At 35.2% G+C, this 12,417-nt stretch overlaps 1 protein-coding gene across 1 annotated transcript in view; it reads left to right on the top strand.

Annotated features, from left to right (window-relative positions):
• Positions 1-12,417, top strand: part of ZC3H6 (zinc finger CCCH-type containing 6) — a 58,785-nt gene that overhangs the window by 32,068 nt on the left and 14,300 nt on the right. Inside the window, exons 4-7 of the mRNA XM_030921510.1 lie at positions 2,527-2,800; positions 4,406-4,539; positions 9,371-9,487; positions 10,131-10,242. Coding sequence (XP_030777370.1) covers positions 2,527-2,800; positions 4,406-4,539; positions 9,371-9,487; positions 10,131-10,242 — 637 coding nt within the window. The remainder of the gene's footprint in view (positions 1-2,526; positions 2,801-4,405; positions 4,540-9,370; positions 9,488-10,130; positions 10,243-12,417) is intronic.

Raw genomic sequence — 12,417 nt, 5'->3', positions numbered from 1 at the left:
TTTCCAGTGATTGCTGTGGGGCCCATTTTTGTTTTACGGAAACCAAATCTATCCCTACAGACATTCTAGCAGTTTGTATAGCCTAATCATCAGTTGGCAGAGTGATTAGAAAAGGTATCTATTTTTGTGGGATTTATTGTCTTTTTCATTTATCTTCTCTTGGTTGGACTTGAAAAAATACTTGCTAGACCCTTGCCTGTGAGTGCATTTTGTTCATCCCAATGATGAATGTATGAACTGCTCTAGAAAAGTGGGGCTGCTCTGTAACCCTTTTTTCATTTCATGCTTCCTGGAAAGCTCATACCACATGGTGTGAATGCGAATGTGAAGGACCTTAGCAGTCGACACTAGAAGTCTTTAACCACAGAAGGAGCCATGGGATGGAATGTGCATTCTTAGGGGACTATTAAGACTATTTACAGTTGGGAAACTAGGGAGGAGGTAAATGAAAATTTAGGGATAATTCTACTTAAGGTAGGAACACAGAGATTATTATGATAAAGCTATGCAAATCAGAGAACTGAATTAATATTAAGAATTTAAAACTTCTGTGAGAAGTATCTAAACTCCAGAGAAAAATTTATACTCATCTATTAACAGAGTAATCTTCAATCATAAAGTGTTGAAATATATCAAGTATTAATATAGTCACAGTTTTAATAAAAAGAAATGTAACCATCATTTAACTAGTTAATTTAATCTTCAACTTAATCTAAGCAATTATTTTTTGTTTTGCTTAGTTTTCATAATGGCTTTTAAAAAATGTCAGAAACACTGTGTTTTGGCTACAATCATAAATTCCCTTCTGAACTTCTGAAGTGCTAGACTCAGAATGGAGTTTATAAACTTTAAAAAGTACTACTTAAAACAAATCAAAAATATGATACAATGTTTTTAAAATTTAAAATTGATGAGTGAATTGGTTTTCTTGATTATGCATTTTTTCTCTATTTTATAATTAGAAAGATTTAATACTTCATTGCGTTTCATTAAATACATAGTCTCGTATTGGTATTTTGCCAGAGTAATATTTTATTTTGTTTGTTTGTTTGTTTGTTTGTTTATTTTGAGACAGGGTCTCACTGTGTCGCCCAGGCTGGAGTGCAGTGGTGCAATCTTGGCTCACTGCAACCTCCTTTCACCTCCTGGGTTCAAGCAATTCTGCCACCTCAGCACTCCCGAGTAGCTGAGACTACAGGTATATGCTACCACATTCAGCTCATTTTTGTACTTTTTGGTAGAGACGGGATTTCACCATGTTGGCCAGGCTCTTTTTGAACTCCTGACTTCAGGTGATCCGCCTGCCTCGGCCTCCCAAAGTGCTGGGATTACAGGCGTGAGCCACCGTGCCTGGCCAGAGTAGTATTTTAATATCACATTTAAAATGCACTAAGCTGGCTGGGTGCAGTGGTTCACACCTGTAATCCCAGCACTTTGGGAGGCTGAGGCGGACAGATCACGAGGTCAGGAGTTTGAGACCAGCCTGGCCAACATGGTGAAACCCCATCTCTATTAAAAATACAAAAATTAGATAGGATAGTGGTGTGCGCCTGTAGTCCCAGCTACTTGGAGGCTGAGGCAGGAGAACTGCTTGAACCCAGGAGGCAGAGGTTGCAGTGAGCCAAGATCGTGCCGTTGCACTCCAGCCTGGGCAACAGAGTGAGACTCTGTCTCAAAATAAATAAATAAATAAAATAAAATAAAATGAACTAAGCTAAAGATGAGTTATTTGGTTTGGATTTTTCTAGATCCTTAAGTTGTAATTATGTGCAATTTTTTCTCGCTTTATTATAAAATATTGACAGAGGATACAATGGAGCTAATAAAAACGTTTCAGTGAATAGACAGACCTGAATACTGTCATTGAATAAACTTCTAGTACTAAAGTGTATTCTTTGTTTTCACATGCTTTAGTAAGGAAACAATAAAAGTAATAATATTTGTTGTAATAAACAGTTTCTAAAAATAATAAATAAGTTTCTAATGAGCAGCTTATTCACTAGATGTTTTTCACTATTAGGGAAAGCTCTGTTTTTTCTATTAGACCCTTGATACATTTTCTTTTTATAAAATTTTCCACACATACAGTTTTTTATTAAATATAATGAATTTGAGAATTTTCCAGTGTTAGGAGAAATAGTATGTTTTACCACATTCCTCCACCCCAAGCTATTTAACTGTCTTTTCCCTGTTTTCAAAAAGGCTTTTTCATTTTTTGGAGGAAAAATTTATAGTGTGATGGTGTGTATTTTTACTTTTTCCTGTGTGTAAGATACTGAGACATAGAACATAGAAAACAAAGGCTAAAGCATAAAGATTACAATATTTAATTATCTCAGGGTAACATTTAGGCTTTTGAACTTAGTGTTAAGTAGTATCGTAGGTAAGTACTAATGAAGAGTCAGAACTAGTAACTATCTTTTCTCCTTTCTCCGAACTTGCTGGGGGGAAAGGGATGTCCTGTGCTACTGTCAATTGCTATATATAATTGAAAAATCCTGATAATGATTGTCCATTTTCACTTAGCGTGGACATATATCAGGAAGCTACATGACATCAAAGAAGGGTCAACATAAAAAATTTAAAAGTAAAGAATATGATGAGTACAGCACCTACAGTGATGACAACTTCGGTAACTACAGTGATGACAACTTTGGTAATTACGGTCAGGAAACAGAGGAAGATTTTGCCAATCAGCTGAAACAATACAGGCAAGCTAAAGAAACCTCAAATATTGCTTTAGGGTCATCATTTTCTAAAGAATCAGGGAAAAAACAGAGAATGAAAGGAGTTCAGCAAGGTAAGTTTGAAATTACAGTCTGTCTTAGAATGTGAGAACCTTATTAAAACAGGCATCTGTGGAGTAAAAACTTAGAAACTTCTTATCCCCGCTCAAGATTAGCTTATTCTTGTAGAACCTAAATTCGTTTTCTTTTAGTTTGTAGAACTTTAGAACAGAATCTACAAATATTTCAATCTGTATGATATATGAATATTTCAATTGGAAAGATATTCTAATGATTTACAAATACATAAAAATGCAATCCAACTTTCTTATATTTTTCCCCTTGCTTCTATATGATGTCAGTATACAGTTGTCTCTCTTGCTGTATGTATTGCTTTAAATGTAGAAAAGCTGGGAAGCTATTGTTTTATTAGGCTTTAAAATACAGCAGTCATTTTTGCTAAACAAATGTGCATGAACTATGAACATCCTTTAAAATTGGAGATAAAAACATAATCTAAAGACATTTCTGCACTGATCACCTTACATGGTCCCTGGAGAGACAGGACAAGTTGCCAGCTGTTGACAATAAGTGAAGAAACTATGGGTCATGTAAGGCTCAAATCAGCCTTAAGTATTGGCTAGTCAAAATACCTGCTTCAGGAAAAGTGGAGCAATATGAGACTGAAATGAAGTAGTGAGGAACCACACTCTATATAACTACCCTTTATTTATCTTTGCATACAGGAATCCATTATGAGTAAATTTGGTTATTTCTATGACTTTATTTTTTCTTGATTTCCTAGCAAAATTTCTTTGAAAAATGTGAATGTAGGCTTTAGCTGAAATAAAGGGAAAATAATTTTTCTACACATATGCTGTTGTACTGAGCAAGTTTGTTCCTGTAGTCTAGATGTTGTGGTATCAGGGATCATCCCACTTGGAGAATAAGGGTAATGCAAAGAAGTCTTGCTCATCCCTTCCCACCTGGGGCTTTTCTTTTCAAGCTCCTACCTGTTTGTCCTCTTAAAGAGCTGAGTATTGGCCAGGCCAAGGGCTCACACCTAAAGTCCCAGCTTCTCAGGAAGCTGCGGTGGGAGGATTGCTTGAGCCCAGGACTTCAAGGTTACAGTGAGCTATGATCTCACCACTTTACTCCAGTCTGGCTGACAGAGTGAGACCCTGTCTCTAAAAAGAAAAACAATTTTTGTAATTTGGGTATCTTTTTATATACTTTTAAATACCAAGTTTTTCAAAAACAAAAAAGTATAATTTTTTCATGTGTATATATCTACTCAAAATTATCAGTGGAAATGTGATTTGCTGCTAATTAACCACTGATACCTACAATGTCTTCCTTAAATAGGAATATAATATTTGATTCTCTTAAAAACAGAAAGGCTTGTTCATGATCTTATGCTAAGGAAAATTAAAAATAATAAAACGATTTTGCTTCTCTAGCCATGTGTGTCCTTGTTCCTTGCCTTCCTATGTTGTTAACATCCCTTAAGAAACAGTACCAAGGAGATAAGATATAAAGATTTAATTTTTTTCATTGAATCTAGAAGGAGAAAAAAATGCACTATTATAGACTATTAAAATGTGCTGTTCCTTATAAACTAATAAATTGGAAGGTATGCTGTTTTTCTCTTAAATTTAAGTACATTTTAACTTTTCTAGGTATTGAACAGAGAGTTAAAAGTTTTAATGTTGGCCGTGGACGTGGCTTGCCGAAGAAAATCAAACGAAAAGAACGTGGGGGAAGAACCAATAAAGGGCCTAATGTATTTTCAGTATCGGATGACTTTCAAGAGGTACTAAGAATTTATATATAAGGAAGGGAGGAGCTTTTTCATCTTTTAATTTATTTGGTGGCAAAGAAAGCATTGTGATTTTAATGATACTTTCCTAGTAAATGAAAGATTACCAGCTCAGATAAAATGAGTATCAGTAACCTCCAAAAAATAGTTAATTAGTTGTGAAGCTAGTATAGAAGTACAAATGTTGGTGACTTTGAAATAAAATTGTTATGTTTGAAGGAACCTCAAAATAAAATTGATAAGTTTAAAAGCAAAAATATATCCTCTGTTAGTCTTCTTTTATGCTTTTCTTTCCTAGGAATCATCTTCCCCAGATGTAATTGGCAATAAAATGCTAATAGCTCAATATGTAGCGGGGACAAGAAGGGAGGCAGTGGTAAATTAACTTCCTTTTTAGAGTTGAAAGCATTGAAAGAGAAGAAAGGGGGATATAAATGGTTGGAAAGGTGAACTTATATGTTACATGTGGTAGATATTCAATAAATATATGTCAAATTGAGTTGAACTCTGAACATGAACTTTAACCTTGTAGTGACTCCCTGGATTACAGTGGTCCAATTCCTGTATTCTACTGCTATTCTAGTAAGATTTGATTGAATTATAGAGGCAATAGTGGGTCATTAAAAGCTGCAGTTTTGGCCGGGCACAGTGGCTCACACCTGTAATCCCAGCACTTTGGTAGGCCAAGTCGGGCAGATCCTGAGGTCAGGAGTTCAAGACCAGCCTGGTCAACATGGAGAAACCCTGTCTCTACAAAAATACAAACATTTGTCGGATGTGGTGGTGCACGTCCGTAGTCCCAGCTACTTGGGAGGCTGAGGCAGAAGAGTCATTTGAACCCAGGGGGCCGAGCTTGCAGTGAGCCGAGATGGCTCCACTACACTTCAGCCTGGGCAACAGAGCAAGACTTCATCTCAAGAAAAAAAAAAAAAAACTGCAACTTTGAGTGAGAGCTGAGAGGGATAGCTATATACTATAATTCAAAAATACTTGGTTTTCGGATCTCTCAGTTTAAAGATAATGGGCAGAGATTGCTTAATATGCACTCCTTAGTATACTGTTTAGAGAGATGTTAACAGGTGTGACCTAAAAAAAGAAGTTCAGACCCAAATAAATTTGCAAAACACAGCACATGCCATCTGCTTTTAGAGATTCTCAGTTGACATTAATGTAGTAAAGCTTCTGAGCAGCTTAGGCAGAAAGAAGCTTATTTTGTTCAACCCATCGTTTACTCAACTACAAACAATTTTTTTTCCCTACACACCTACTAACATTCACTGAGCCACTCACTGTTCCATGGAACAGCAGTTTTGGAATTATTGTAGTTATTATTTTAGAATTTTGGGGTGACTAATAAACCTATCATCTTCTTAGACACTAGCAGACCTTTAGAATGTGCTGATTTCCCTAACCCAAACTAATACAAATGCTTTCTAAGAAAGCCTGCTCCTATATCCAGTTCTTACACCCTATACCTTTAAACAAAATTAGCTTCCAGGAAAGTGTGACTTTGAGCAAGTTTTACCTGTCTCTTTGCCTCAATTTGCTTAATCTGCAAAATGAGGATATAGTATTAAGTTAACTCTAAGGGCTCCATCAAGCACAACATTTTAGATGTCTATAGATCTGGGCTATACCTGAAAGATAATTATGTAACAGAAATATCAAGATAAAAATGGATTATCAATCATGTCAGTTTATTGGCTATCATGAGAGACAATTCTTAAGATTCCATAAACAACTGGGAGTGTGCCAGAGCCCAAGGAAGCAGTTCATTTTCAGGAATGGTCTGCAGTTGGCCCATCCAGAATAGCATGAACATGCAGGCCACACCAGAGTGGCCAAGATAGATCCATCTCTGTCCTAGGCCTTTCAGAGATTATGAGTCTCCAAAGCCAAATCAATTCAGGGGTGCCTTCAGATTCATCATAATTTTTTTTTTGAAAAATCAAGAGTAGTCACAGAAGAAGCAAACTTTCACTGAATTTTAAAGGATTCTTCATTTTATTGGTCATAATACTCTTAAATTGTGTTAGTGTTTACTGTACCTACTACATTTTTTGTAATATTTTTTTCCTGGTAGATCCTTACATATCCTCTACCTGATATATATTTTTTTATGCTCTTGTCTCTTGTATCAATATATCTTCTAAAGTAAGTAAGTTTTAAAATGACCAAGTACAGTAGGTAGCTTGTTTTTTTTTCTCCCTCCATCTCTCCCTCTTTCTCTCCTTTCTTGTATTGTTTTTTATTTGCAGTACTGTGTTGTAATGCAAAGAATACAGGAGTTGCAAGGCACAGTTCCTGAGTTCTGTCAGTCTGCTAACTCGCCATATCTTCTAGGCACTTAATTTTGCCCTAAAAATTTATTTGTTAAAGTTGCTTTAGATTTTCTGTAGTACCTTTCCCATAGCTGTGGACACCGAAATACTTTCTACTCATTTAAGTGGAACTAAACTAAAAAACAAAACAAAAAACACTTCCCCACCATAATCCTCTGTTAAAACAATGAAACATTATTTGAAAGTAATATATACAGAAAGAATAAGTTATTAATGAAACATAAGTACAACTTGCTGCATTTTTCAGGGTGTTGTATGTGTGTGTGTGTGAGATTACCTAATTTGTTTACTTTTTAATTTCAGAGTTGTATTCCTCAGGTTGGCTCATTGATTTTTGCATAATTCAGTTCCTTTGGCTGTTTGTTTTATTTTATAACAGCCACGATTCTTCATACAGAATGCCTATGTGAGCTGGTCATTTATATCTGCGTATTCTAAATGAATCTGTAAACATAAAAATGTTTGTGAATCAAATTTATATAGATTTGAGACACTTATAAATGAGTCTATCAGAGTATATTATAAGCAATTTCATTGTGTTTTCCTGGGGTAAATTAGGTATATTTATATTTTAAAAACGAATCTCTAGGATTATCTGTTTACTTGGTATTGTTGTACCTTTTTCAGAATTCTTATAGTAAAATGTGATTTCAGCTGTGAGTGCTGGGGATCAGATTTCAATGTAGACATCTATTGCCTCAATGTTTGCTGTGAGGCAATTTCTTGTTTTCAGTAGATTGAACTTTATGTTCTATCTTTTAGCAAATTAAGAGAAAAGGGAAAACAGAAATCAGAAGAGTAAATAGTCATTGAACTCCTGTGATGTACAGGGCACAGTGCATACCAGGTGCTTGAAAAATATTGTTGTGTTTTTTTTTGTTTTTTTTTTTTGAGATGGAGTCTTGCTCTGTCGCCCAGGCTGGAGTGCGGTGGCCGGATCTCAGCTCACTGCAAGCTCCGCCTCCCGGGTTCACGCCATTCTCCTGCCTCAGCCTCCCGAGTAGCTGGGACTACAGGCGCCGCCACCTCGCCCGGCTAATTGTATTTTTAGTAGAGACGGTGTTTCACCATGTTAGCCAGGATGGTCTCGATCTCCTGACCTCGTGATCCACCCATCTCGGCCTCCCAAAGTGCTGGGATTACAGGCTTGAGCCACCGCGCCCGGCCAATATTGTTGTTTTTTAGTTGATGAATGTAACTCATTACATTTAGCATGGTTAAGCATCATACTCTGCCTTGTTACTCAATCTTACACGTAAAGCAGAAGTTGAATAGGGGACTCAGGAGAGGTAAGGAAAACAAGTAGGGCTATAAGATTTCTTTTCCTTTAATTTTCTTAAGTTTTTTTCTTAACTTTTTAAATTTAAAAGTTAAAGGTAATACACGCTCCCTGTTTGTTTGCCCTTTTTTTGCCCTAAAGAAAGTACAAAATAACCACACACATATACAATCTCTAATCCTGCCATCCAGAGACATATACACCATAAAATATGGGGGTATGTTCTTTTTGTCTTTTTTCCTTTGCCTTTATTTATTATTGTCGAATTAGGATCAATTTTTTACTTCAAAAATTATTGTAAACTTTTTTTTTGTTTGTTTTTTGTTTTGTTTTGTTTTGTTTTGAGACACTCTTGCTCTGTTGCCCAGGCAGGAATGCAGTGGCATTCCTGGCTCACTGCAACCTCCACCTCCCAGGTTCAAGCAGATTCTCATGCCTCAGCATCCCAAGTAGCTGAGATTACAGAGGTGTGTGCCACCACGCCCAGCTAATATTTTGTATTTTTAGTAGAGACAGGGTTTCACTATATTGTCCAGGCTGATCTCAAACTCCTGGCCTCAAATGATTCCAAAGTGCTGGGATTACAGGCATGAGCCACCATGTAAACATTTTTTATGATCCAAAGTTGTTGATTTTTTTAATGACTACATAATATTCTGCCACCTAAATGTATCATAATGTATTTGACTAGTCTCCTAGTTTTAGATGTGTAGAGTGTTTCTCGTTTTTCTGTTTGTTTTTACTATGTCAGTATTTCTGCAGTAATTTATTATATGAATAGATCTTTATGTGTCTCTCTGATAATTCTTTCAAAATAATCCCCAAAAGTACAAATTGTATGTCAAACAATATGGATATTTCAAAGTCTTTTATAATATACCTATCAATAATATTAGTGCATATTTTATTGTGCCTTTGCTCATATTGAGAATTGTGGATTTTCAAGCTTTTTATAATTTTATTTAAAAGTAGTTATTCATCTTCATTAAAATAGAAAGAAATAGACTTTTTTGGGTAATCACTAGTAGCATAAGTAGATTACTAGACACATATCTCTCTCCACATAAATGAATAGCATCAGAATGTTCAGTCTTGATCACTTTTTGTAGTCAATTTGTACTTTTTTCCAGATTAACTTAATTATACATTTTGATACCTATTAATGTTTCATATGTTGCATTCAAATGAAATTTTTTTCTTGCAGTATAGTAAACCAGGGAAAAAATGGAAAGTTATGACTCAGGAATTTATTAATCAGCACACAGTGGAACACAAAGGAAAACAAATCTGTAAATACTTCCTGGAAGGGAGATGTATTAAGGTAAATTTATAGAGGTATCATAAGTCATTTTAACTTCCAAAATAATCTTTAAAATTAAAGTCTTTTGGGGGGTGGTTAATTTTTTTCTCTTCTCATGTAGTTGTAATAAAACTGGGTCTTTAAAATGTATCTTGCATGGAAATACCATACATTAGAGCGCATTTAATTACGTTCTGGGACAATAACATAATTTGTTGAAATTATGTTTTAATTTTGTTTAAAAGACCATAATGCTACGTGGCAAGTACTGTTCAAAGTACAACTAATATTAAATGATTTAATCCTACAGTGACCCTACAAAGTAGTTAATGTTATTATCCCCATTTTATTCATGGCACCAAGAGTAAGTTCCCATGGTAGCTCAGCTAGAAATGGTGAGTGCTGGTTGAACTCAGGCAGTATCCTGTGAGGTCTTGCTCACTGTGCTGCCTCAATGCATGTAGCTACATTCACTGTCTTGGGCAGGAATTCTAAGGGGTCATTTATTATTTGTTCATTATTAAAGACTGAAGATAATGACCATAATTTTACCATGAGACACCATGTAGAAAATTCAGCTGTTGTTTCTTTGTTTCTCTTTGTTTCTTACCGTTTTTCTTCTTTTTCTTTTCTTTCTTTCTTTTTTTTTTTTTTTTGTGAATAGGGAGATCAGTGTAAATTTGATCATGATGCAGAGTTGGAGAAAAGAAAAGAGATCTGCAAATTTTATTTACAAGGATATTGTACCAAAGGAGAGAATTGCATTTATATGCATAATATCCTTTATTTAAAATGTATGTTAAACAAAATGCTGAGGTTTTAAAGCATCCTTGAGGTTTTAAAAAATAATAAATACATCCTAGAAAGCCTAGTTTGGTTTTTAAATTTAAAACAACACATTACATAAAGCCAGTCTAGTCAAACTTTGTACTTCAAAAGAGCAAACAGACTTTTATTCCTTAGGGAAATGAGATAACTGCCCTTTGGAAAAAATTCTGTGAAGGGAAGTTACCTTAATATAATCAGCTTAAAGTATTTCAAGAGAATCTGCTTCCTGAAGGAGTAGTTGGCAAAATACTTATTTTATTCTATAATTATTTTACTCCATACTTATTTTACTTAAGTTCAGGAGTAATAAAATTATCATTGTGAAAATTATAAAAGTCTTATCAAATCTTACCACTCAATGATAGATGCTGTATTCTTCCCCACTCTCCCTTGGGAAATACATACATGTAAATTGTATTCCTGCTCCTACCCAAATTGGAATTTCACTATATATAGTGTTCTGGTCCTTTAAAAAAATGTATTCTGCAATTTTTCCATGTTAATTTCCCCCCAAATATCTTATCAGGTTGCTCACTACCACTTATGACTAATAAAGCTTCCCCCACGGAATTGAAACTATCATCGATAATATGTTTATATGTATGGATTTATTTTTTTGGAGTTCGTGTTTGGCTTCATGGATTTGTTCACCCTCTTGTCTGTGTTGCTTTGCTGTGATGATTTCTGCCACAACAGCACACTGTAATATTTGGTAGATTCTGATGTTTATTTTTCCAGATAAATTTTTAAATTCTGTTGTGTTTTAAAAATGTGAAAAAAAGAAAGTGAATAAAATGGAAAATGAAAAATGCCTGTTACCATAGATCAAAATGTCAAAAAATGGAACCATGCAATTACCAGAGGAATACATGATGAATTTCTTTATAACCCAGGAGAACAGAAAAATTTCCTTGTCTCAAAATCCAGAAGCAAAAAGGGAACAGATTGAAAGTTTGACTCCATGAAAAAGCTTGCATTTGCAAAACAAATACATGTAACATGAGCTAAATAAAAAGATAAATAATAAAGTGAGAAAGATTATGTGTAATTTATATCACTTATGAAGAGGTCATACCCTTAATATATGAGTTTCTAAACACTGAGAAGAAAAATAAGGCAAGAGATACAGATTCACAGAAAGAGAAATGCAAATGGTCCCAAAACATATAGAAAGATGTTCAGTCTTGTTCCTAATAAGGGGAATGTAATTTAAGCCACACTGCGATAACATTTGCAGCTGTATCAGGTTTGCAAAATCAAAAAACCATGACAGCAAAGTTTGTTAGCAAGGATGTGAGAAAACCCTGTTACTGGCAGTGTCAAAATGGTGCATTCCTATAGAGAGCTTGGCAATGTCTGGCAAAATTATATATGCATTTACCCTTTGACCCAGCAATCCCAAGTTTTGCAAATTCTCCCCAATAGACCTGGGCAGTGATTACTGATGCCTGCTAAAATCATGAGGTGAAAGTTAATCAGGAACTTTACAATTGATGGATGAAGCTGACAACACCTGAAAGGACTGATCACTCTTAACATTACTAAAAAGAAACAACCAGATATTAAATGCCTTTTGATATGATACAGTAGAGAGTATTTGAATACTATCTATGACCTATATTAAAATTAACAAATGATACAAAAATAAAAGGGAAAGCGGAACTTCTAGAAATCAATAAAAGTAACTTGGGAGATAACTAGATACAGTTTGTGGATCATCTTTGTGTCCTGATCTGAAGAAAGGAATTATAAAAATACACTTTTTTAAGAGTCTGGAAAATTTGTATATTGACTGGTTACTAGTTGAAATTAACAAACACATTAATTTTGCCAGGTTGGTAATGAAGTCTTGATTGGTAAGAAAAAGTATTCCTGGCTAGGCATGGTAGCTCACACCTGTAATCCTAACACTGAGATGCTGGGTCGGGAGGATTGCTTGAGGCCAGGAGTTGACCAGCCTGGGTAACATAGTGAGACACCTCCTCCACTCCCATAAGTAATTTAAGGAGGAAAGGGACCAGGCGCGGTGGCTCATGCCTGTAATCCCAGCACTTTCGGAGGCCGAGGTGGGTGGATCACCTGAGGTGAGGAGTTTGAGACCAACCTGGCCAACATGGTGAAAC

Source organism: Rhinopithecus roxellana, chromosome 17 (genome assembly GCF_007565055.1).
Source record: "Rhinopithecus roxellana isolate Shanxi Qingling chromosome 17, ASM756505v1, whole genome shotgun sequence".
NCBI lineage: Eukaryota > Metazoa > Chordata > Mammalia > Primates > Cercopithecidae > Rhinopithecus > Rhinopithecus roxellana.
The sequence above is the reverse complement of the archived record's forward strand: the minus strand, read 5'-3'. Positions and strand labels throughout refer to the sequence as shown.